Here is a 27,105-nt window from a genome sequence, read left to right as displayed (position 1 = left end):
ATCCAGTGGTAAGCAATAAGTGGGCTCCAAGCCAACTGTAAGATAACAAAATGTCTTGCAACAGGCAAAGCATGCGCCGTCTTAGGCAAGACCTAATGACAAATACAGTAAGTGGCTTACATATGGAAGCAATTCAGATTGGTCATTCTTCTTAGGACAGTACATTTTGGGAAGGATAGCAGACAATAATCCAGAGCTACGTACTAATGATCTGAGATATTCTACTTGTACAACTGTATAGGTGATAAAAACACAACACTTAATAAGACCTTCCTACATGGTTTTTCTGTTTAATGACTTAATGCAGCACATTAGAAGAAAACAAATAGTATACTTATTTATATGCAATACATGAGATTGCATCTGTTCTTTAATCATTTTAGCTCGTGGATCCATCAAACTAGGGGGGGGAGTCAAAATGTGTTAAAAATAAATAATACTTGGTGCCACAGTTTTTTTGTATCCTCCTCTTCCAAGTTTGTGTATTAGATGCTTCTATGGACATCACGTTCACAGTGGAACAACAGTCATCAGCTTGAATTATTAAAGAAGGAAATGCCAGGGAGGTTAAGTTTTAACACACATATTCCGCTTCAAATGGTTCTGAAGAGTCCTTAAGCGAGAAGTTAAGACTTAATTGTGCTGCTTTTTGCTTCCGGCCAACTTGGACTTCAATTAAGGGACATTTATCTACTGAAAAATCCAGGAATCACTTCTTTTCTATAGCTCTGGGACCGAAAACACATTCCACTAGACAAAGGATTATCAAACACCACACCCCTCATATCTCTCTGCATCCCTCTACCAACCCCGCCTGACAAGATGTAGATTACTTAAACCAAATTCGGACAGCAGTCTCACAATTTAAAAAAAAAAAGCACACCAGGAGACAAAGATAAAAACTGATGCATTCATTATCTGGCTAATTACTTCCCCTATAGTCTTTCAGAATAAAGTATTTGCGGGGTTAGCTTCAGCACAGATGCCCTCCTCACAAAAGTGCTTGCTTGTGTTGTCAGTTCAGTAGACGTCGCTGAATTGGAAGGTGGGCCACAAGCCGGAAGCCCTGTAGTAAGACGTACTCCAGTATTGAAAGTCCACAAAGGAATGGCGCGATCCAATGGTGTATCCATTTCAGGAGATGGTAGAGAATTCTTTAAGTAGAACTTCCTGGCTTAATGTATTAAATGCGAGATTCCGCCGTACATTGATGCTGATAGAACGAGCCTACAACGAAATAAATGTTCCATTTATTTAAAGGTCAATTATGAACGTAACTTACAGACTTCTTTGTGTTCTCTATAGAAGATGCACATTATCACCTCCATGCAATACATGCCCTTCTAGCCATCAACCATTATATGGTGAACCAATGCACAGCATGTGAATCTAGAATAGGTTCACATTGCAAAAACAAAATTACTTACATGTAATAATGGATCCATAACCAGTTGCTTATACATGCTATGAGGGGTAACCAATAAAATAACATGTACGGACGCCGATGATGCAGCCTTGGTAGATTTCCACAGGAACATCTCTTGCCAACATCCTTGTGGCAGCCTAGACTCTGGTGGAATGAGCCTCAAGGTTTTTTTTTAGCAGGCAGCTTTGGAATACCATGTTTTGTGCTCATGACGATTCTTGTATACGAGGTTAGCTTCTGGACCACTTTACCCATTTTTGCACAGGCAAAGCCAATAAAAAGCGGATTTTCCATCTAGTTCTCCTTCATGCTCTTGATATAAAAACTAAGATCTTTTCTGGGTCTAGAAAGTGAAGCTACTGCTCTTCCGTAGAGGAGGGGGGTGCAGCAAAGAATGCTGGGAGAGTGATAGACAGTCCATCGTGGAAGGGTGACACCACCTTTGGCAACAAAGAGGCTCAGGTTCACAGCACCAACTTATCAGGAAAGAAGATGGTATATGGAAGTTTTACTGAGTGTGTAGCTCACTGACAAGGCGTTCAGAAGTAATTGCAATGAGGAATACTGTCTTAATTGTCAAAAAATTAAATAAGCAACAAAGGATGTGCATATCAAGTACCTGAATGCCAAATTCAGGTCTCAATGCAGCATATTGACCAGGAAGAAGGTTTCTTGCGGGAGAAGACTCTCAAGCAGGAGCAGATCTGGGCCTTCGACTTGGAGTGAGAGAGGGACTTTAAGGAGGCCAAATATGTCTTACTGCTTTCAGTTAGGTACAGCTTATATTTGCGGGCATGGACACCTTTGGGTGCATTTGCGTGCACTCATCTCATCGACCGACTTGGAGTTGTGCCTGGAGCCCAAATACAAATTTCATGTCGGTCTTTGACCAACACCTGTTTTCTGCAGCCATTGCAAAGGCTTGAAGCCAGTAGTTTTAGTTAACAATGATCAATGTACTAAATTGTAAATATGTCCTTTACGCTTCTCTACCAAGTGTCTTGATTCTGCAACACAACAGCACTGTGATACCTCAATTGCTCATGTTACATAATGCTAATCTACAAATCAGCTCGACAATGACCACAACCGTAAAAGTTGCCTCATATTTGGCACATGGGCGCACATAATGAAAGACTGCCCTTGTTATAGCGATTTGTGGAGTAAAATCACAGATTTTTTAGTAGAGGACTGTTGGAAAAGGAGTTGCAATAACTTGCAATAACTTCTAAATGGCACTGTTCTGACACTTTACCTACCCTTTGCATGTCTGCAAATGGCATCTCCTATTTGTGGATGCGCTTGCTGCTAGGCATACCATAGAGAAAAAAAAGGAAGGAGAAATTGACCCCAACCACCTCCTATTTAAAGAATGGATAATAGTGATGCAGAGTATAGCCAAATTCAAAAGATACTACTTAAGTAGGTTGGGCCTACTAGGCAGGGTATTAAGTCAATGCCTAGTTAACCTGATGGGGTCCCCTGGGCCTACTAAGGCTCAGGGATTGCGCCCACTCGCCCGTCTGCCCTATAATTTATGTATACTCCTGGGGGGCGTGTTCCCCGGAGTCCATTGGGGCTTGTGGCGCTGGGGACCACGTGCCCCCATCCCCTAATATAAATATGTTTGGCCCTGGGGGATGGGGTCCCAGGGGACTCCTAGGGCTGAGAAAGGGGCCCCATGTGCTTCTGAGAACTCATACAGGAGTCCTGAGCTCCACTCGAGACGTAGTGTGCTGACATTGCACATTCTCAGAGGTGGCAAATGGATTTAATCAAGGTTCTCCCCAATATGTGAAGAGAACTTGCATCACCTGCAGATGGTGAATTCTTTTGTGGTCCACAAGCCATTGACTGCTGAGTTTGTCTGCTCTGGTGTTCAATGAACCCTGCCACATGTTGAACCACCAGGAAAATGCCCTGATGTTCCAGCCATGTCCCCATGTCCAGAGAGGACGGGCCTCCTAACAAGGGGTCCACAACCCACCCCACCTTGTTTGTTGCATTACTACATAGCAGTGTTGTTGTCGAAAGAACTTTCCTGTAATGGACAGAAGAAAGACTTTCGGTGCTAGCCAGATTGCCCTCAGATCCAACAGATTGATGTGAATCTGAGATTCTGCTGGAGACCAGAGGCTCCTGATCTTCACCTCTCCCAGATGGCCGCCTAAACCCAAGAGTGATGCAACTATCACTACTGTGAGTTCTGGGTGGGGAAGGGAGAGGGATCAGATGCTGATCCAATCATGGTCCGTGAGTCACCACTTCAGATCTTTTGCAGGTCTCTCAAATATCTGGACCAGGTTGGAGAGATTCCCCAGAGGCTGCACCCACTGAGACTTCATATGCCAACGGCATGCTTCACCAGCAGGATGCAGTAGGCTATGAGACCCTGGAGCCTCAGAGTCAGTCTCATCGAAATCCAGGATAGAGGCTGAAACATCAGAATCATTGCCTGAATATCTTGGACTCGCTGTTCCAGAGGATAAGCCAAAACTTCCCTGTATCCAGAACGGCTTCAATGAAAGGGAGCATTTGAAAGGGAGTCAGGTGTGACTTTTGCACGTTGATAGTAAAACCGAACAAGTGCAGTATGTCCACTGTAGTCTGGAGGTGGGACATGACTGCCTAGGGCAAGCCCACCTTCAACAGCCACTTGTCGAGGTAGACTGGAAGCCCCCTACCACCGCAGATGTGCTGCAACCACCACCATCACCTTGGTAAACACCAGAGGGGCGTTTGAAATGCCAGAAAGGGGCATACCAAACTGATAATGCTCTTGGCCTACTGTGAACTGCAGATAACACCTGTGGGCAGAGTGGACTGGAATATGGAAGTAGGAGTCCTACAAGTCCAATGCTGCTATCCATTCTCCAGGACTGAGGGCAGACTGCACTTGAGATAAGGTAAGCATTTTGAAATTTTCCTTTTTCAGGAAGTAGTTGAGAGGGAGAAGGGTCTAGTATAGGACAAAGGCCCAGTGGCTTTACAATACATTAGGGGGCCCCCTGCAAGGTACAGTGAAGTGTCCAAATCATACAATCAAAAAGTCAACCATTATGTTCAAGTACCTCATCAAAATATGTAGTGCGCATTTCCATGGTGACCAAGCTATAACTGGCTGATGAGCCCTAGCTAGGGAGAAACCGGTCATGGGTTGCTTGTGTTCTAGTTCAGGGATGACCTGGCCTGGCAGTTCCAGCTGGACTGTTCACAACAGAGCAGGGTCAAGACGGATTTGCATATGTCTGTGTCCAAACTGAGGTGGCATGGTGTTGAGAATAATATGGACTGGGATGTGGCCCGGGACACTACCAATGGCTGGGATTAATTCAAGCATTCTATCCATCAATTTTTGGATTTTTTAGTATGTCACCCTAAGTGGGACGAGCATGGCCAGACAAATGCCCCATACACACTGTGATTGGAACCAAGCTACAACTGACTGATGAACCGTAACTAGGGTGTAACTGGTCCCGATTGCTTTTGTTCCGGTTTAGGGAGCACCTGAGCTAGAAGTTTGGGCTGGACTATAGTCACTGGAGCAGGGTCAAGACTGGATATGCCTGGGTCCAAACTGAGGAGGCATGGTGTGCACCTTAATGATGGACTGAGATGCGACCCAAGTAATTACTAGTGGTTGAGATTAATTCAAGCATTTAATTCATCACTTTTTTTGTGTACTTCTATGGCTATAGCTGGACAAACTGAAATGTAATTTACACAATATGGGTTGAGGGGCTAACGTTGTGGGTCCCTGGCCTCACAAAAATATAACCCAATACAGCTCTTAAGAAAATAGTCTTTAATCAGTTATTTTATGAGGGATGTGCAGATACAAGTGAATTCCATTAAAAAATAACGGAAGACCAAAGTGTCACCCTCACTACCATCACCCCATGATTAAAAATGTCAATTTCCTTCTTTTTCAGTTGCAGTTCTGCATTATTCTTTTTCAGAGAAAAACAGTCAACATGGTGCGGTGTACCCCATGCGCCACTGTTCCATGCATGGGGAATTGCCTAGCAGCTACAGGACCCACGAGGCCTCTGTTAAAATCTCAGCTTCCCCATTCACCACACTGCGCAGCATTACACCTAGTAAGTTTCCCAAACTGACACCATTAATAGTACTGCGAGGGGAGTCGGGCTGCATTTGAGACAGCTCACATTGCCATACCAGCTACCACATTGTTAAAGTGTGCACATCATGTAAGCAATGACTTACTCTTTGTAGCTGTGCTGTGTGTTTGGATGTATCTAAACTTACCACTGCCATTCATATGTACACTAAAAAGCATTGCCAAGCCAATATGTCACACTTAGAATGCTAAAGTCAAGCTATTGGCGTTGGCAATTCTTATTTATAGAGCACGGTTTAAAAAAAACATTGCTTAAAGAGCTCTGCTTTAACGAAAAGTTAAACAAAAAACCTTCATTTTAAAATACTGGAGGAGAAGCGAACTCCTATCTTAAGCTATGTCAAAAATGAACCCTTAAATCATGTTTTCAGTCTTTACAAACACAGTGCGGTTTATTTTTCAAATACCATTCACGCTGGAAATTCTTAGCATAATTTATATTGTCTTTTGCACATGAGCCACCTTAAAAAAATAAAACAAACACGAGGACTAATTGTAGGTACTTAAAAGAACATAACAGCTGTCTGAGGTTGTGGTTCAGGGACGGCCCATGTTTAAAGTAAAAAGGATCCAAAGCCTAATTTACTTTTCACAGGTCTTCGAACTGGAACAAAATCTCAGTACAACTTGTGCTATGCAGCAGCCCGGTAAGATGATTTATGAGGCTCTGGAATAAAGGACATCACTAGCAGAGATGGAGTGCAGCAACCTGTCCCTCTCCCAGTGTAATACATGCTGCCTCGTATATGAAGGTCTGTGCTTTGATGCAACTTGTTGAGAACCCAGGGGATACACCTATACCAGCAGTCTGCTTTTTTAGTCAAACACTGGAGAACGTGTACCCGTCAGGGGCGTAACAAACGCCCCCGCAGCCCCCGCATTGCGGGGGGGCCTCACTCTTTACAGATAATGAAGGGGGCCCCCTGGGGGCCCGTCCCCCTCAGCTCTTCTGAGAGCTGTGAGAGAGGTCTGCGCTGAAGCAAGCCTCTCTCCCTCTGCGTCTGAAGCAGGTGCAGCCTGCTCGGAGCCCTTCGCCCCCTTCCTCTGACTGAAGAGAAACAAAGTATCAATATACATTGTTTCTCTTCAGTCAGAGCCAGAGGCAGTCCCGGAAAGAGGACGAGGACGAGGACGGGGCCCCAGAGACAGCAGTCTCCACTGCTCCTCTGAGGCAGCACAGAGCCCGGCCCCCACTCTCTCCTCTCGATAAACAAAGCCCACCCCACAAGAAAAGAGAAGAGACAGGGACAAGGATGGGGTGGGGGGCCGACCCCACAGGAGAAGAGAAGAGACAGGGACAAGGATGGGGTGGGGGCTTCACCCCACAAGAGAAGAGAAGAGACAGAGACAAGGATGGGGTGGGGGGCCCACCCCACAAGAGAAGAGAAGAGACAGGGACAGGCCCCCATCCGAGAAGAGACGGGGACAAGGATGGGGTGGGGGGCCCACCCCACAAGAGAAGAGAAGAGAAGAGACAGGGACAGGCCCCCATCCGAGAAGGGACAAGGATGGGGTGGGGGGCCCACCCCACAAGAGAAGAGAAGAGAAGAGAAGAGAAGAGAAGAGAAGAGAAGAGACAGGGACAGGCCCCCATCCGAGAAGAGACAGACAAGGGGGGTGGGGGGCCCACCCCACAAGAGAAGAGAAGAGACAGGGACAAGGATGGGGTGGGAGCCCCACCCCACAAGAGAAGAGAAGAGAAGAGACAGGGACAAGGATGGGGTGGGGGGCCCACCCACAAGAGAACAGAAGAGACAGGGACAAGGATGGGGTGGGGGTCCACCCCACAAGAGAAGAGACAGGGACAGGCCCCCATCCGAGAAGAGACAGGGACAAGGATGGGGTGGGGGGCCCACCCCACAAGAGAAGATAAGAGAAGAGAAGAGACAGGGACAGGCCCCCATCCGAGAAGAGACAGGGACAAGGATGGGGTGGGGGCCCACCCCACAAGAGAAGAGAAGAGACAGGGACAGGCCCCCATCCGAGAAGAGACAAGGATGGGGTGGGGGGCCCACCCCACAAGAGAAGAGAAGAGAAGAGAAGAGACAGGGACAGGCCCCCATCCGAGAAGAGACAGGGACAAGGATGGGGTGGGGGGCCCACCCCACAAGAGAAGAGAAGAGAAGAGACAGGGACAGGCCCCCATCCGAGAAGAGACAGACAAGGATGGGGTGGGGGGCCCACCCCACAAGAGAAGAGAAGAGACAGGGACAAGGATGGGGTGGGGGTGGGGGCCCCACCCCACAAGAGAAGAGAAGAGAAGAGACAGGGACAGGCCCCCATCCGAGAAGAGACAGGGACAAGGATGGGGCGGGGGGGGGCCCACCCCACAAGAGAAGAGAAGAGAAGAGACAGGGACAGGCCCCCATCCGAGAAGGGACAAGGATGGGGCGGGGGGGCCCACCCACAAGAGAACAGAAGAGACAGGGACAAGGATGGGGTGGGGGGCCCACCCCACAAGAGAAGAGAAGAGAGGGTGGGGGGCCCACCCCACAAGAGAAGAGAAGAGACAGGGACAGGCCCCCATCCGAGAAGGGACAAGGATGGGGCGGGGGGGCCCACCCACAAGAGAACAGAAGAGACAGGGACAAGGATGGGGTGGGGGGCCCACCCCACAAGAGAAGAGAAGAGAGGGTGGGGGGCCCACCCCACAAGAGAAGAGAAGAGACAGGGACAAGGATGGGGTAGGGGCCTCAGAGAGCAAGAGCAAGAGACAGCACAGAGCAGTGCTCGGGACCCTGACAAGGGTGGGAGTGGGGGCCCCCAGACAGAGTATTCTCCAGGGCAAAGCTCACATGAGAAGGGACAAGGCAGCAAAATGGTGCCCTCAGGTAAGCACGCTTGTTAGAACACACCATGGGCATCCGCAGGGAGAGGGAAAGGGGGGCCGAGAAGGGTGCAAGGCAGAGGGGGAGAAGGGTGCAAGGCAGAGGGGGAGAAGGATGCATGGTAGAGAAGGGTGCAAGGCAGAGAGGAGAAGGGTGCAAGGCAGAGGGGAGATGGGTGCAAGGCAGAGAGGAGAAGGGTGCAAGGCAGACAGGAGAAGGGTGCAAGGCAAAGAGGAGAAGGGTGCAAGGCAGAGAAGAGAAGGGTGCAAGGCAGAGAAGAGAAGGGTGCAAGGCAAAGAGGAGAAGGGTGCAAGGCAGAGAAGAGAAGGGTGCAAGGCAAAGAGGAGAAGGGTGCAAGGCAAAGAGGAGAAGGGTGCAAGGAAGAGAGGAGAAGGGTGCAAGGCGGAGGGGAGAAGGGTGCAAGGCAAAGAGGAGAAGGGTGCAAGGCAAAGAGGAGAAGGGTGCAAGGCAAAGAGGAGAAGGGTGCAAGGCAGAGAAGAGAAGGGTGCAAGGCAAAGAGGAGAAGGGTGCCAGGCAAAGAGGAGAAGGGTGCAAGGAAGAGAGGAGAAGGGTGCAAGGTAGAGAAGGGTGCAAGGCGGAGGGGGAGAAGGGTGCAAGGTAGAGAGGAGAAGGGTGCAAGGCGGAGGGGAGAAGGGTGCAAGGCGGAGGGGAGAAGGGTGCAAGGCAGATAGGAGAAGGGTGCAAGGCGGAGGGGAGAAGGGTGCAAGGCAGATAGGAGAAGGGTGCAAGGCAAAGAGGAGAAGGGTGCAAGGCAGAGAAGAGAAGGGTGCAAGGCAAAGAGGAGAAGGGTGCAAGGCAGAGAAGAGAAGGGTGCAAGGCAAAGAGGAGAAGGGTGCAAGGCAAAGAGGAGAAGGGTGCAAGGAAGAGAGGAGAAGGGTGCAAGGTAGAGAAGGGTGCAAGGCGGAGGGGGAGAAGGGTGCAAGGTAGAGAGGAGAAGGGTGCAAGGTGGAGGGGAGAAGGGTGCAAGGCAGATAGGAGAAGGTTGCATGGCGGAGGGGAGAAGGGTGCAAGGCGGAGGGGGGAGGGGAGAAGGGTGCAAGGTGGAGGGGAGAAGGGTGCAAGGTGAAGGGGAGAAGGGTGCAAGGCAGAGGGGAGAAGGGTGCAAGGCAGAGGGGAGAAGGGTGCAAGGGAGAGAGGAGAAGGGTGCAAGGGAGAGAGGAGAAGGGTGCAAGGTAGAGAAGGGTGCAAGGCAGAGGGGGAGAAGGGTGCAAGGCAGAGGGGGAGAAGGGTGCATGGCAGATGGGAGAAGGGTGAAAGGCAGAGGGGAGAAGGGTGAAAGGCAGAGGGGAGAAGGGTGAAAGGCAGAGGGGAGAAGGGTGCAAGGTAGACGGGAGAAGGGTGCAAGGCAGAGGGGAGAAGGGTGCAAGGCAGAGGGGAGAAGTGTGCAAGGCAGAGAAGAGAAGGGTGCAAGGCAAAGAGGAGAAGGGTGCAAGGCAAAGAGGAGAAGGGTGCAAGGAAGAGAGGAGAAGGGTGGAAGGTAGAGAAGGGTGCAAGGCGGAGGGGGAGAAGGGTGCAGGGTAGAGGGGAGAAGGGTGCAAGGCAGAGAGAAGAAGGGTGCAAGGCGGAGGGGAGAAGGGTGCAAGGCAGAGGGAAGAAGGGTGCAAGGCAGAGGGGAGAAGGGTGCAAGGCGGAGGGGAGAAGGGTGCAAGGCAGAGGGGAGAAGGGTGCAAGGCAGAGGGGAGAAGGGTGCAAGGCAGAGGGGAGAAGGGTGCAAGGCAGAGGGCAGAAGGGTGCAAGGCAGAGGGGAGAAGGGTGCAAGGCAGAGGGGAGAAGGGTGCAAGGCAGAGAGGAGAAGGGTGCAAGGTAGAGAAGGGTGCAAGGCGGAGGGGGAGAAGGGTGCATGGCAGATGGGAGAAGGGTGAAAGGCAGAGGGGAGAAGGGTGCAAGGAAGAGAGGAGAAGGGTGCAAGGTAGAGAAGGGTGCAAGGGAGAGAGGAGAAGGGTGCAAGGTAGAGAAGGGTGCAAGGCAGAGGGGGAGAAGGGTGCAAGGCAGAGGGGGAGAAGGGTGCATGGCAGATGGGAGAAGGGTGAAAGGCAGAGGGGAGAAGGGTGAAAGGCAGAGGGGAGAAGGGTGAAAGGCAGAGGGGAGAAGGGTGCAAGGTAGACGGGAGAAGGGTGCAAGGCAGAGGGGAGAAGGGTGCAAGGCAGAGGGGAGAAGTGTGCAAGGCAGAGAAGAGAAGGGTGCAAGGCAAAGAGGAGAAGGGTGCAAGGCAAAGAGGAGAAGGGTGCAAGGAAGAGAGGAGAAGGGTGGAAGGTAGAGAAGGGTGCAAGGCGGAGGGGGAGAAGGGTGCAGGGTAGAGGGGAGAAGGGTGCAAGGCAGAGAGAAGAAGGGTGCAAGGCGGAGGGGAGAAGGGTGCAAGGCAGAGGGAAGAAGGGTGCAAGGCAGAGGGGAGAAGGGTGCAAGGCGGAGGGGAGAAGGGTGCAAGGCAGAGGGGAGAAGGGTGCAAGGCAGAGGGGAGAAGGGTGCAAGGCAGAGGGGAGAAGGGTGCAAGGCAGAGGGCAGAAGGGTGCAAGGCAGAGGGGAGAAGGGTGCAAGGCAGAGGGGAGAAGGGTGGAAGGCAGAGAGGAGAAGGGTGCAAGGTAGAGAAGGGTGCAAGGCGGAGGGGGAGAAGGGTGCATGGCAGATGGGAGAAGGGTGAAAGGCAGAGGGGAGAAGGGTGCAAGGAAGAGAGGAGAAGGGTGCAAGGTAGAGAAGGGTGCAAGGCGGAGAGGGAGAAGGGTGCAAGGCGGAGGGGGAGAAGGGTGCAAGGCAGAGGGGAGAAGGGTGCAAGGCAGAGGGGAGAAGGGTGCAAGGCAGAGGGGAGAAGGGTGCAAGGCAGAGGGGAGAAGGGTGCAAGGCAGAGGGGAGAAGGGTGCAAGGCAGAGGGGAGAAGGGTGCAAGGCAGAGGGGAGAAGGGTGCAAGGCAGAGGGGAGAAGGGTGCAAGGCAGAGGGGAGAATGGTGCAAGGAAGAGAGGAGAAGGGTGCAAGGAAGAGAGGAGAAGGGTGCAAGGTAGAGAAGGGTGCAAGGCGGAGGGGGAGAAGGGTGCAAGGTAGAGAGGAGAAGGGTGCAAGGCGGAGGGGAGAAGGGTGCAAGGCAGAAAGGAGAAGGTTGCATGGCGGAGGGGAGAAGGGTGCAAGGCGGAGGGGGGAGGGGAGAAGGATGCAAGGTGGAGGGGAGAAGGGTGCAAGGCAGAGGGGAGAAGGGTGCAAGGCAGAGGGGAGAATGGTGAAAGGCAGAGGGGAGAAGGGTGAACGGCAGAGGGGAGAAGGGTGAAAGGCAGAGGGGAGAAGGGTGCAAGGTAGATGGGAGAAGGGTGCAAGGCAGAGGGGAGAAGGGTGCAAGGCAGAGGGGAGAAGTGTGCAAGGCAGAGAAGAGAAGGGTGCAAGGCAAAGAGGAGAAGGGTGCAAGGAAGAGAGGAGAAGGGTGGAAGGTAGAGAAGGGTGCAAGGCGGAGGGGGAGAAGGGTGCAAGGTAGAGGGGAGAAGGGTGCAAGGCAGAGAGGAGAAGGGTGCAAGGCGGAGGGGAGAAGGGTGCAAGGCAGAGGGGAGAAGGATGCAAGGTGGAGGGGAGAAGGGTGCAAGGCAGAGGGGAGAAGGGTGCAAGGCAGAGAGGAGAAGGGTGCAAGGCAGAGGGGAGAAGGGTGCAAGGCAGAGGGGAGAAGGGTGCAAGGCAGAGAGGAGAAGGGTGCAAGGTAGAGAAGGGTGCAAGGCGGAGGGGGAGAAGGGTGCATGGCGGATGGGAGAAGGGTGAAAGGCAGAGGGGAGAAGGGTGCAAGGAAGAGAGGAGAAGGGTGCAAGGTAGAGAAGGGTGCAAGGCGGAGGGGGAGAAGGGTGCAAGGGGGAGGGGGAGAAGGGTGAAAGGCAGAGGGGAGAAGGGTGCAAGGCAGAGGGGAGAAGGGTGCAAGGCAGAGGGGAGAAGGGTGCAAGGCAGAGGGGAGAATGGTGCAAGGAGAAGGGTGAAAGTTAGAGAAGGGTGCAAGGCAGGGGTGGAATAGGGTGCAAGACAGAGAGGAGAAGGGTGCAAGGCAGAGGGGAGAAGGGTGCAAGGCAGAGGGGAGAATGGTGCAAGGTAGAAAAGGGTGCAAGGCGGAGGTGGACTAGGGTACAAGGGAAAGGGGAGAAGGGTGCAAGAGGGAGGGCAAGAAGGGTGCAAGGCAGAGGGGAGAAGGGTGCAAGGGGGGATGGTGATGAAGTTAAAAATGTGCCCCCCCCTGGAAACATTTCTGCGGACACCCATGAAACGCACACTACTTTGTGAGGGAGAGTGGGAGAGAGTGGAGAGAGAGAGAGAGTGGAGAGAAACAGTGGAGAGAAACAGTGGAGAGAAACAGTGGAGAGAGAGAGTGGCTAGAGAGAGAGAGAGAGTGGAGAGAGACAGTGGAGACAGAGTAGACAGTGGAGAGAGAGTGGAGATAGACAGTGGAGAGACCGAGAGTGGTGAGAGAGTGGAGAGAGCATGGAGAGACACTGGAGAGAGTGGAGAGAGACCGAGAGTGGAGAGAGAGAGAGTGGAGAGAGAGAGAGTGGAGAGAGAGAGAGTGGAGAGAGAGAGAGTGGAGAGAGGGAGTAGAGAGAGAGAGAGTAGAGAGAGTGGAGATAGACAGTGGAGAGACCGAGAGTGGAGAGAGAGTGGAGAGAGCATGGCGAGAGAGTGGAGAGAGAGAGAGTGGAGAGAGAGAGAGAGTGGAGAGAGAGAGAGAGTGGAGAGAGAGAGTGGAGAGAGAGAGAGTGGAGAGAGAGAGAGTGGAGAGAGAGAGTGGAGAGATAGAGTGGAGAGAGAGATAGAGTGGAGAGAGAGATAGAGTGGAGAGAGAGATAGAGTGGAGAGAGAGATAGAGTGGAGAGAGAGAGTGGAGAGAGAGAGTGAGTGGAGAGAGAGAGTGGAGCGAGAGAGTGAGTGGAGAGAGAGTGAGTGGAGAGAGAGAGAGTGGAATGAGAGAGAAAGAGTGGAGAGAGAGAGTGGAGAGAGAATGGAGAGTAGAGAGAGACAGTGGAGAGAGAGAGACAGTGGAGAGAGAGACAGTGGAGAGAGACAGTGGAGAGAGAGTGAGTGGAGAGAGAGTGAGTGGAGAGAGAGTGAGTGGAGAGAGAGTGAGTGGAGAGAGAGTGGAGCGAGAGAGTGGAGCGAGAGAGTGGAGCGAGAGAGTGGAGAGAGTAGAGAGAGAAGGGAGAGAGGGTGGAGAGAGAGAGAGTGGAGGGAGACAGTGGAGGGAGACAGTGGAGAGAGAGACAGAGGAGAGACCGTGGAGAGAGAGACAGTAGAGATAGAGTGGACAGAGTTGAGAGAGCGAATGGAGAGAGTGGAGAGAGAGTAGAAACTGACTGACTGACTCAGAGACTGAATACTGGCTGACCGAGAGACTGACTGACTGAGAAACTGACAGAGAGAGAGTGACTGACTGACAGAGAGAGAGAGAGAGACTGATTGAGAGTGAGACTGACTGACAGTGAGACTGACTGACAGAGACTGGCTGAGGTAGAGAGAAACTGACTGAGAGAGAGACTGAGAGAGAGAGGCAGAGAGACTGACTGACAGAGAGATAGATTGATTGACTCTGAGAGAGACTGACTGGCAGAGAGAGACTGCCTGAGAGAGACTGCCTGAGAGAGACTGCCTGAGAGAGAGACTGACTGAGAGAGAGACTGACTGAGAGACTGACTGTGAGAGAGACTGACTGAGAGAGAGACTGACAGAGAGAGAGAGACTGACAGAGAGAGAGACTGACAGAGAGAGAGACTGACAGAGAGAGAGACTGACTCGGTGAGAGACTGACTGAGTGAGAGACTGACTGAGTGAGAGACTGACAGAGAGAGAGACTGACTGAGTGAGAGAGTCTGACTGACAGACTGACTGACTGACATAGAGAGAGAGACTGACTGACTGGGGTAGAGAGAGAATGACTGACTGAGAGAGACTGACTGACTGGGAGAGAGAGACTGACTGGGAGAGAGAGAGACTGACTGACTGAGAGAGAGACTGACTGACTGACTGAGAGAGAGTCTGACTGACTGACTGAGAGAGAGACTGACTGACTGACAGAGACTGACAGAGAGAGAAAGAGACTGAGAGACTGACAGAGAAAGAGAGACTGACCAACAGAGAGAGACTGACTGACAGAGACTGACTGACAGAGACTGACTGATAGAGAGACTCACAGAGAGACTGACTGACCGAGAGAGAGACTGAGACTCTGACAGAGAGAGAGACTGACTGACAGAGAGAGAGACTGACTAAGAGAGACTGACAGAGAGACTGACAGAGAGAGACTGACTGAGAGAGACTGAATGCCAGCGAGTGATAGACTGACTGACAGAGAGAGAGAGACTGACTGACAGAGAGAGACTGACTGGCTGACAGACTGACAGAGAGAGAAAGAGAGAGAGAGAGAGACTGACTGACTGACAGAGAGAGTGACTGACTAAGAGAGACTGAATGACAGAGAGAGATAGACTGACTGACTGAAAGAGAGATACTGACTGACAGAGAGAGAGAGAGAGACTGTGATGGAATTGAGGTCAAAGTGTGTATGAAGCTATGCAATGCCTCTTAAGATTGCTATTGTCTAATAAAAATAAAAATGTATTATCAAAATGTGCTCTTGGTGGTTACATCTGCTTTTGAAATACTGCATTGAAGCTTTGTCCAATGTCTTAAAACGGAAACGAGAAGGAGCAGTGGATGCACTTTTGTCAAAACTGAACGATGAGTGAGCCCGGTGTTGTATATCATGACAGGAGTCTGCATCAGGAAACCCACCTAAAATTGGGCAAACTTCCCCGGCATACTGATGGCAGGGAGCCTGTAATGAATGGACCGCCACCTATGATAGCCTGCGGGCAGACTAAGCCCAACCTTTGACTCCACCATCCAGTGTTACTTATAACGGCTGGATTGGTGACAGTGGCGTAACGATCGCCCCGCATCCCTCGCAGTATGGCGGGTCGCTGGCCTGAGAGCTCTAGACTGGCACGGAGAATGGGAGGGGGGCCCCCTCCATGTAGTTTGCAGGGGGGCCCCCTCATGTTTTGTTACGCCACTGGTACCCGTTACTGTGCTTTTACAGAGCAACTGGGAGAAGAGAGGGGAAGTAACACAGAGAGCGTGGGTGGAATGGATGTGAGGAGGAACAGCACATGTGGGAGAGAGCATGAACACACATGAACTCCCATGGGGTGTTCAGAAGATGAAAAGTAGTTCCTTGATGTCAAGATGTGGACGGATAAAAATCATCTAATTAAAATTATGGTTAAGAAGCTATGCTCCAGGGAAGGGAGAAACACAAGAGGAGGAAGGAAACTATTGCACAACAAACAAACATTTGTGATTAACAAGAAAGCTGAGCAGTGAGTAGCAGTGGGCAAGCTCAAAGCAGACTGTAAGTGTTGGTATTCTCCACAACAGGTCTATAGAAAACAGTAGGCTCTAAAAATATGACATGACTCTTTGGAGAGGAGAGTGCCATGTTTTCACATTATGGTTACTTTCCTAAAAATCCTGCCTTACTTCTCAAAGTATGTCTGAACTGTTTTCATTATCTTTACCTTGCAGGTTGAACTAGTCTCTATATTCTAAAAGGCCTTTGAAGCATTTATAAGAGTTCAACAGGCGCATTAATTGGTAAAATGTGCAGATCCTATGGTACACACATAAGACAGTAGCGAGAATGAGTAACAGTAAGAGTTAGTGTGATTGAGAATGAGGGAAAGGCAGTTTGAGAGTGTGTGAAGGAGTGAGAGAAAGAGTTTAAGTGAGAATAAAAGTGACCGTACCACAGAGACCGCACTACGCATCCCGATTCAGGATGTTTCAGATTTCAAAGCGATAACAATCTAACAAATTTTGACCTTTCCCTCAGAAGTTTTCACAGCTTGCCTTGAAAAAGCCCTTGGCCAGCTGGACTTTTGGGCAAAACATGTGCTGGCTGTTCTTGTGTTCACTTGCATTTGAATAAAGAGGAAAATACTTAGAATATAATATTGGACTTCCTGTATCCACAAAGTAATACCCGACTTTGGGATTCTCTTACCCTAGGATTCTACATATTTACCCTTGGCACAGACCTATCACAATTCCGAAATATTTACCTTCCATTAGGTGAAACCACCAGATAGGTATGTGCTAAACCAATGATTGGGTCCCGCCCAATTATGTGTGAACCTTGGCAGCACCCACTACCTGAATGCACTAACTATTTCAATATTTGAGTGACATTTTAAGCCCGTGTTTTTTACCAAATTTTCAAAGATCTTTAAAATAAACTATTTGACCCAATTTTTTTTCAAATGTTTCTTCGGAAGAGAACCCCACTTTGAGCCCTCTAGGAAAAGTTGGCCCAGCTTGCTTCACTCGCTTGCTGGAATTCAAGGACATGTATCACACCCATCCACTTTCAAAGATGGGCACTGTGATTTCCTCTTCCAAGTCCACATCATTTTCAAGAACCCCCTCCAGCACACAGTGCCAGATGAGAAACCAGGACATCAAGAGGCTGAACACTGAGAAAGGGAAGACAGAAAAACAGAAGGCACTCCTCATTGTAAATGATCATAATTCATAACTGTTCAGTACAAGCCTCCCTCACATAGACACAGCTCAGGAAGAAAAGAGAATTATAAGCCTCCACTATAAAACAGATGCTGTACGAAAAAAGCAGGAGTAATGCAAGCCTTGCTCATAAACAAAGAAAAATACAGCCAGGAATGGAAGAAGCAGTGCAAGCCTCTGTCACAAAATAAATATAACATGGGAAGCAAGGAGCAGGGGCACCACCCATCACAAAGGAGATGCCGCATGGGACGCAGCAGTACTAAACACCAAGGCATAAGCAACAGCTGCATGTAAAATTAGATGTAGCACGGGAAGCAAGACCTCACATAACACCGACAGCATGGCCAGCAGCTGGGCACAATTTTTTTTACAGTGTATAGGGCCACTCAAGGGGCAGTAAGCCAGGAGCATATTAGAGACATTGAGGCTTCCCAGTCTACCAATGGCTATGTAAGCCTCTCCCACGAAAACAGGTGATTGACGTCAGCAATAGTACATCTGTAGAACAAAAGATGTGTAGCATGGGCAACCATGAAGCATTGATGTGAACTGGTTCAAAGTGGTGTTCATGTTGTATGTGACATCTCCAGCCAATTGAGTATTTTTAACATTATTTGGTATTTTTGTCGCCCACATTCTATCCAAAAGGCATAGTGAAAACAATGATTTCTAATCCCACAATCCCATCCTTCTAAAGTAAAAATAAAACTACAGTCCCACAATGCATATTTATGATAGCTAAAAAGTGAGCACTGGATTCTTATGACACGGGGTGGATGTCAATTGGCAGCTATGTGTGTAGATATACTACTGACCTATACCAGGTGCTATTACTGAAGTAGGATAATTAAACCGCAACATCCTCCAAAGTTATAGTCAAATTTGCACCGATGCATTGGATTATGGACTTTAAAAGAAATGCTTAAAATGAATGTCTGACAGAGGTTCTCCGAGCAGTTCCAAGTAGGTTTCAAGGCTATGTGAAGGATCTAACATTTGCATTTCAAAGAACATTTACTTTAAAAATGTGTGCAGTTAGCTTCATAATGTGAGCATGGGGTACCCTATGTATGCAGTAGCCATGCAAAGTTGTTATTGTGCTACCTTTTACATTAGAGAGTGAACACACTTACGATATCGTCCTAACCTCAACATGCAAGTCATCTAGGGGCATCAGCTCTCACTGGTACTGAACTACATTAGAACCTACCAGTCCCTCTCCATGAAACCAGGGAAAGCCTCACAGAGGTCGCTGCACAGCCGAATAAAACAGAGAAGTGAAACAGCGATAGGTATGAGCGGTGCACTTGACTCTGTGCCCTGCTTCAGCATGCCTGTAGACTTTCTTCAAAGGTTTCCAGCAGCCGAGTACCAAAGCAGCAACAAAGCACAGAGACTCCATCTCCGACAAGACCCATGCTTTCCCCCCCAAGTGGCACAGATAGCAGCGAAGGGGTAGAGGCATCCAGATCTACAACTGTCGCCAGGTTTGAAACTGGCTTCCAAACCCTGGCCCTTTGTGACCCCAATTCAGCTTCTGAGAGGCCTTACAGTAAAAACAGCAATAATGTGCAAGTTTTTCTTTATACTCTCACCTCGGTGGTAAACAGGCTTCCAGGAGCTGCTCTTTTTTAAGCAATCAAACGCACAGGAGGGTATGAGGGGGGCCCCCTTGAATGGGCAAGCCTGGAAGCCCCCTGCATCAAGGGATTTCTTGTGAAAGTTACCTGAAGATGTACAGGATTACGATAGTGACCAGCGTGAGTGACTTATGGTGTACAGGACCTGGAGTGTTTCCGAGTCGTGTGGCCAGCAGAAGCTTAATGGCCCATTGCCGAATGGTTTTGGATTCATGGCCCTGCAATCTGCACAGGTTGTAGCGTCATGGTCCTGTTCTACGCACCACAGACACACCAACTGAAGGCCTGTCACCAACCTTTGCTTGTGACAGGTCACACAAGGTTTGAAACCAATGGGTTTCTTCGTGGACAGGTGTGGGACTGACTTTGAGGTGGTAGGGGATGCACAAGATTCTTCTGCAAAATTGCCGAACACCACAGGAAGAGTAAAAACATTCTTGCTCAGGTCGAGGCCCTCCAGTTAAAGTAATTTGAGCCCTTAGAAAGTAGGGCAAGAAGACACAATATTAGGATTAGGGATGCAAATGAATGAGTTCAACTGTCAAGTGATATGCATATCATTGTGCGATGGGAAATACCCCAACAGACAGCACGCAAAATTCATGAAATCTAATCCCTTTACTAAAGGACAGACACAAAGGAGCAAATACATGAAATAAAGTGCTGCACAGAAAGAAAAAAGAAAATACAGAACTATCGACCCCATACGACAGGGGCAACATTAGGATCATGGTAAAGGAGGAAGGTTGATTCCTATAGCCATACTAGATGATCCTGTGGAAAAGAGATCAGATTTAGAGAGCCAGATTAGGGCTAATGAAAAGTACTGACTAATCCAAAAATTACAACCGTGGCTGTAGAGCTCAACAGAGAACCAACCAATCACTGTTTATTTGTGGTTGATAATTCTTGCTTTTTGATATACTCTGCCTATAAACATTGGGGGGATGGGATGATTAGTCTAGCCTCATATTCTTTGTTGTAGGGAGGAGAATTTGGAGCATAGACAAACAAAATTTAGGGAGACAGCAGTATCATTTTAACTACAAAGAGGGACTTTAGGCAAGAAATGTAATTCTGATTCACATTCCTTAACATGAAGGGACCTGATCTCCTACTAAAAGGAAACATGATTTATTACTAAATCTAAAGCTGTATGAATTGTGAGACTGGAAGAACCCCTCCTGAAATCAGGAAACTATGGGAAATTAAAATCTAGATTATACACCAAGATTGATATAACTGTAATTTGAAATACCGGTGGACAGGAGGCTAGGATGGGCGGGGGAGTGGGATTAGCTATCTTGATCTTGAGGTCACTTAATTTTTGGATGGTAAACAAAATGCTCACTTCTACTATGCCCCATGTGTGGAAAATTGTTACCATTATACTTTGCTACAGTTCCCATTCATAGTTCACAGATGACCACCTGCTCAAAGTGTTCACCAGATGAGCTGGCACAAACCCAATGTGTTGTCCGGGCAACAAGAACAAAGGAACATCATCTCCTCACAACAGCACCTACAGCTGATGCTTCCCTGCTTGCTAATACACAATGCAGCAGTGCTGACCATCAAGACTTACACAAGGCAACAGATAATCTTGGGCTATAAAGAAACTTTACGCAAAATATGGCCCACAATTCCAACATGTTTATGTGAAACTGCTGCTTTCAGCTGCGAGATCTTAGAACATTATAGTCATCTATAAGTGGATGCCCCATGTTAACCGGGAAGAGTTCAACATTGCTGTCCCATCATGCCAAGGTGGAAAGAAGAGTTACCCTACTAAATGTTATTCTCAGTGGCCTATTGTTGTAACACTTGAATCAGAGTCTGATCAAGGTGAATTTGATAATTTAGACCATCCGAAAATGATTTCACTGTTGACTCAAGTCTCACTGCAGTCTCCATACCCTGCAATTCCTTAAGGAACCAGGAACTTGTCAAGTGGCTGGAATACCTTGATAGCCTGAATGTTCAGGTCCGCCAGGAACAACAGAAGACTCTCAATGGAAGATAGGAAGGATTTCTCAGTGCTGGTGAGAATACCATCTATTGCAAAAGGGTGAATGTAACCTCTAAACGCCATCTCACTAAATACGACAAGAAAGGCTTTACCAACCAACACAGAAGTTTATGAGAGGAATGCTTGCACTAAGTCTTTACCACTGGCAATTGCTCTGGGTAGCTTTCCAACCCATCGTTTTTTTACTCGCCATTAAACCTCAGATTAGACCCAGCCTGTTGGACCTGGCCCTTTCTGCAGGATTAGCCGCAAACTTTTTACTTTTCTTTGCTTATTTTTCTTAACTTTTTTGTTGGTTTTAGGACTCTGGGCACGTTACCACTGCCATATTTAATTTACTTGTAATTCCCTTGTAAAGTGGTATCTCATATACCCAGGGCCTGTACATTAAATGCTACTTGTGGGCCTGCAGCACTGCTTGTGCCACCCACAAAGGTAGCCTTTCAAACCTGTCTCAGGCCTTGCCCCGCAGAGCCTGTTTGCACAGTTTACTGCCACTTTGACTAGGCATTTAAAACTACTTGCAAAGGCCTTAAACTCCCATTTCATTACACATAGGTCATCCCTAAAGTAGGCCTTAGGTAGCCCTATTTGCAGGGTGCTGTGTAAGTCAAAGGTAGGACATGTTCCTTTATGTTCTGTACGCCCAGCTAGTGACAAACAGCCTATTTTGTTTTTCTCTGCTGTGAGGCCTACTCGTCTCATAGGCTAGCAATGGGAATTGCCTTATTTACTTTGGTAATTCCCGGACAGAAAGAACTGGCGTTGCCATGTTTGGTATGTTCAGAATAGTACTGATAAATCCTACTTATTGGTGAAGTTGGATTTTACAGTACTATTTTAGAAATGGCACTTTTAGAAAGTGGACATTTCTCTGTGTTTATAACTCTTTGAGCTTTGCAGCCTGACTCAAAAACATGCCTGGGCTGGGTGACAGCAACACCTTGTGCATTCTCTCCAGACAGCCGCAACACAAGAAGGGCTGGGTGTGACAGGGGATACATATGTATACTGATAGTCTTTCTGGGCTGGGAGAGGGAGAGGTGGTTCACATTTACATTTGTATAGGTTGTGTCCTGCCATACCACAAAGGGCTGATTTATTCCCTATTGATCACCTGGAACCAGGGCTGGGTGGAAAGGGATTGTTGTGCAACTATAAGGGTCCTTTTGAAGTCACCCTACATCAAAGGCATTTTTGAGTGTAAGTACAGAGACTCTGACCCCATATCTTTAAAAACTGCGTGGGACTTGTAACAGATGCTCCTGGCTCTACATGTGCACAATGGCAAAGGACCACTGTGCTGCCAGCAGGGATTGCGATTTTACTGACTGTTTTGTTGCGTTGGCCTGTTGCCTGCTGAGTTCTGGACTTTAGGAGGGACTGCCACTTTGTAGCCTGCATTAATGTGCTTGCCTACTGCCTGCCACATTTCTTTGTGGCCCCAAGTGTTTGCTTGTTGGCTTGCCCCTGGTTTCGCTATCTCAGGGCCACCAAAGATTGCACCTAAGCACCTCTGCTGTGGGATGCTATTCTCTGTGAGTCCAGCAGCAGTGTGCTCTAACGAGGAGCTGTGATTGATTGTTCCTTGCTTGGTAACCAGGGGCAGGCGTGTCGCTGAATTTGCCAATGCTTGTCCCCGGTTGAGGTAAAAATATTGCTTTACTATACCTTGTAAATTCTGCATCTCCAAAAAATTCCTGTAGATCTTTTCCTTATGGTGTCTAAATTTATATAAAAATGCAATCTATTTATTATAAATTAGTGTTGGATTTCCTGAGTGTCTTGTTTCTTTTTAACTTGTTTTGCTGTTGTTTAAGTATTTTACACTTGTTCCGGTGTAGTAGCCTGGCTGTTCAGAGCCACAGCTACCCAGGGTTGAGCTAAAGGTTTAACAAACAAAAATTAATGGTCATAAAGGGGGTGTTAAGTGTATTACATGGAGAGGTCTTGCATAACCAGACATATAATATACCCCATTTCATCACAATATAACTTTGTGGGGCACGATGGTGCAGAGGTCATATGAGATCACATGATTCTTATAATCAGTACACCACAGAAATGACAAATGTGAATTTCTGCTAGACATCTCACTGAATTAGTTGGAACAAGGCATTAATTCTGAAGATATTAGTGGAGATTGGTCTAAAAAATCATCACAGAACGGGAAAAAATTCCAAGATAGAATTTGCGACTGCCAGATGTCACTATCTGTAGGTGCAGAAGAGAATGAACTGATATCACCAGTCCCCATTTGGACATGGAAGGAACACTTCATCACTTATAGAGATGTGGCCAAGTCGGTCCAGGACTAGCACCACAAACATCCAACAGATGCCTTTAATTGGCATTGCTAAAAATCTTCTGATTCTAGCCTGAGGATTGGAAAGGGTTCAAGATGAGGAAACTTTGGGATTAAGTACACATCAGAAAGAATTAATTTTAAGCACCTGAGAAGCTTATAAAACACAACAGATGAGTGAGTAAAATGCTTAAACTGGCCCCTGTTGAAATGGCCCTATTTAAATTTAAGAAACACAGGCAGGCTCTTTCTGGTAGAGAACCCAGCTAATTGCAGATTCCTCACCTTTTGAATATTCCCCCAGCATCAGACTGTATCCCGAAACTTTTCAGCACAACCTCTGAGAGCCATAAGGTGGTACCTTGTGCCTCTGCACAGACGCCATTCAACTCCAGAAATGCTGTGAGGGGTCTATATATGCGCCACTCCTGCACGCTGATGTCAGTTGCATTCAAGACTGTCTGAGTCCCCAGACGCAGAGCCCCAAAAGCAAATTGGTAGTGTACAGATTCCTAGACTTCTGATCATATTAATAGATAGAGGCCAACCACAGAACGGGGTCTCCCTGCATGAAGGTGGAGATTGCGAAGGCCTGGTGCTGAACCTGCCTATTGCTGCAACAGCAGACACTCCTGAACAGGCAGCCTGATCTGAGGACACATGCTTAAGTGAAGATTTCTGGATACCACACTCTCGGTGCTCAATCTGGAGCCACTAGGATGATGTGGGCTCGGCCTATCCTGATCCTAGGAACTCAGGGCAGAAGTGGTATCGTCAGAAAGGCGTACAGGAGTGTGATGTTCCACTTGAGGCGGAAAGTGTCTTTGAGCAAAGCTCCAACAATCAGAAGTGCCAACATTGTGTGTTCTTGCGGTGAAGAAAAGATCAAGCTAAGGTTCGCCGCATTTGCGCAAGAGACCTTGCGCCACCTCCGGGTGTAGCTGCCATTCGTAATGCATTAAACATCAACAGCTAAACTTGTCTACCCTGGCATTCAATTGATCCTGTCAGGTGGTTTGCCACCAGAAAAATTGCTTGATGTCTGCCATTTCCAGAGGTGCAAGATCTTCTGGAACAGGGTATTTGACCTCAACCTGTCCTGTTAGTTGTAGTACCACAAGGCGGTTATGTTCCTAGACCGGCCTTCCCTACACAGATGGCAGGAAAGCTTTCAACCCCAAGCAGATGACCCTAAGCTCCAGAAGGCTGATGTGGAGCCAGGACTCTGCTGGAGACCAGGGGTTTCTGATTTCCACCTCTCCCAGGTGGCTGACTCAAATCAGTTACCACTCTCAGCTCTGGGTAGGGAAGGGGAGAGGGATCTGTCATTGACCCAATCGTGGTACAACAACCATCACTGCAGATAGTTTGCAGTCTGCTCCAAAATCTGGACCAGATCGTAAAAATTCCCCTGACACTATGCACACTGGGACTTCAGATCTCACTGCCAAGCCCACATATGCCAACTGGTGTGCTCCACCAGTAGAATGCAGGAAGGCAGCAGTCTAAGCAGCCTCAGAGACGACCTCATTGAAATCGAGGTCATAACCTGAATTTCATGAGTTCTCATTCCCAGGGAAAGGCATGAAACTGAACCATGTCCAGAATGGCTCTGATGAAGGTAAGTATGTGAGAAGGAGTAAGGCTTGGCTTTGGCATGTTAATAGTGAACCCAGAGATGACAGGAGGTTTGCTGAGGTCTAGAAGCGCTTGACAACTGCCTGGTGCAAGATTGGCACCCCTGACCTAGGACGGTATACTGCCAACACCTCCATCACTTTCTAAAAGAGCTAAGGTGTGCTGGTGAGAGCAAAGAGGAGCACACTAAATTGAAAATTCTCTTCTCCGACCACGAACCGCAGGCAGTGCCCAGGGTTTGGCTGGACGGGTATTTGGACATAGGCATCCTGTAGGTCCAATGCACCCATCCAAGGTCAAAGACAGATGAGAACAGGGCTTGGGTGAGCATTCTGAACTGCTCATTCCAAAAGAAGACATTGAGAGGGTGCAGGTCTAGAAAAGGCCAAAGACATGTACCCTTCTTGGGCACCAGGAAGTAATGGGAATAACAACCATGTCCTATTTCTGCTGTTGCCACTCTCTCAACAGCCTTTTGGCCAAAAAGGATCGGATTTACTGATGCAGCATTCTGCAGCAGTAAGTCCAAGCATCTCTCCTTTGACGGACCTCTGTCAGTCACGGATGGGACTGAAGAAGGTGCAGCGAAGAAGAGAGAAAGGGCAAGGCGTATCGCTTGAGAACAATCTGTAGGACCCGCTTAACTGACGTGATGCCTAGGAGCCCGGTAAAAATCAGTGGATTCTGCCTCCCATCGGGTAGCTGTGTCCCGGGAAGGGCACAGTAAAGAGGTTTGGCAGGGGGATTTCTGGGGGAGGGGAGGGGGCGGGGTTTGCTATGTAACGCTCTTACCTTGGTATCAGGCTAATGGGCACCATGGGCTCTATGGCCGTTCTCTGTGGAGGCTGGATTGGGTACCACTGGGTTTTCTTTTGGAGCTGGATGGGTTGTCAAAGCTGTGAAAGAAATGGTGGAACTCTTGCGGTTCACAAGGCTGGACAGTAAGGTTCAGAGAGGGACAGTTTGCACTACTCTCCTTAAAGATCTCAAATGCAGAATCAGCCTTGTCCCCAAAGAGGTGAGTCCCAACAAATGGCATGTCCATTAAGGAGGACAGGACATCAGCCAGGAACCCAGTTGATCGCAGCCACGCATCGCGGAGAATGGCAACACTTGTGCCAAAGGCCCACCCGTTGAAATCAGTGGTGTCCAAGCCACAACGAATCAAAGACTTGGCAGCATCCCAACAATTTTGGATCACCTAAAAAAGTAGAGTGAAGGTCTACAGGCACAACAGGGAGTACTTGTACCACATAATCCCAAAGGACAGGAGTGTGGTGTCCCAACAAATAGCTGGTGCAAATGGATCAGAGGGCTAAGCTGGTAAAAGAAAAGACATGCTTGTCAAGTGTTTCCACTTGGTTAGATTCCCTATTAGAGTGGGTAGTGGGAAATGTGTGGGGATTAGATCGACTGGTAGACGCCTGTACTACTAGGCCTTCTAGCGAGGGGTACTCTGAAAGAAATGTTGGGCTGCCTGGAGCAAGGGGATGACGCCTTCTAGTTTGTCTATTAAATGGGGGTCAGAGCAATTTTTGACCAATGCTCCCGATACGGTATCTATCAATGCCTAGTTAAAGGGAAGAAGGAGCTCAGAAGATCTTAAGACCTCTGTCTAGACATTAGTTTTAACCTCCCAGTTAGGGATCTGGAGATCAAGTACTTCAGCCACCCTCCACATCACCATATCATAGGAAGTGGACTCTTCTGTGGCCAGTCCAGGAGGAGAAAAAAGAACCATGTCCAGGGAGGTTAAGGCCACTACCTTCTCTAAGTCTTCGTACCAATTGTCATCTTGGTAGGGCTGAGCGAACTCATCACCCGGGTCCTAATCATTATCAGAGTCAGTCCCAAAATGGGAATGGAGAGAATGTTGTCTAGAGTGTTGGAATTCAAGTGGGTGACGAGGCGTGTAAGGAAATGCCTCTTTTTGTATAGTAACACAACAGTTTTTTGACTGAGGCTGCGGTTTCTTTTTTTTTAAACTCAAGAGTGCACTGAGGCCAGCTAACCAGACCTCAGTGCTAGTGCCCTGACCCTAAAGTGTATGTCCAATTGGCTGTACCAAATTGTAAATGGCTTAGCTACAAGTCCCTAGTATATGGTACCCTGGTACCCAGGGCATGTAAGTTAGAGGGGTACCCCAGGGCTTGTAGCACTGGTTGTGCTACCCTGGATACCCCCCAGTAAAACAAGTCCCCAGTCCGCCACTACAGAATGGTAGAGCAGTCCTGTATTGCTAGCCTAACTTTGCCATTAAAAGCCATGACAAAGCTACTACTTCCCCTGTACATCTGTGTAAGACACACCTCTGGCAGGCCTACTGTGTCCTAAAGCAGGGTGCAAAATATGACACGGGTAGGACAGGTATTTCACGTCCTGACAGTAAACACTCAAAACCACAATTTTTACTGTAGAAAGACTTGTTCGTCTAATTGGTGAGTAGAGGATTACACACTGACCCATTAGCTGTGCTAACTCCTGAACAGGGCGACCAAAGTTGGCACCCCAAGGTATCAAATATCTCATTACATTAAACCCGACTTTTGC

At 48.6% G+C, this 27,105-nt stretch overlaps 1 protein-coding gene across 2 annotated transcripts in view; it reads right to left on the bottom strand.

The window, feature by feature from the left end:
* Positions 1–269: 269 nt before the first annotated feature.
* ARMH3 (armadillo like helical domain containing 3) overlaps positions 270–27,105 on the bottom strand; it is a 624,464-nt gene continuing 597,628 nt past the window's right edge. For both annotated transcript variants that reach the window (XM_086922652.1, XM_086922653.1), the window contains one exon: positions 270–1,227. In XM_086922652.1, coding sequence (XP_086778778.1) covers positions 1,135–1,227 — 93 coding nt within the window. In that variant the 3' untranslated portion in view covers positions 270–1,134. The remainder of the gene's footprint in view (positions 1,228–27,105) is intronic.

This window comes from Lissotriton vulgaris, chromosome 5 (genome assembly GCF_964263255.1).
Source record: "Lissotriton vulgaris chromosome 5, aLisVul1.2, whole genome shotgun sequence".
Classification (NCBI taxonomy): domain Eukaryota; kingdom Metazoa; phylum Chordata; class Amphibia; order Caudata; family Salamandridae; genus Lissotriton; species Lissotriton vulgaris.
This window is presented reverse-complemented; position numbering and strand designations above follow the sequence as displayed.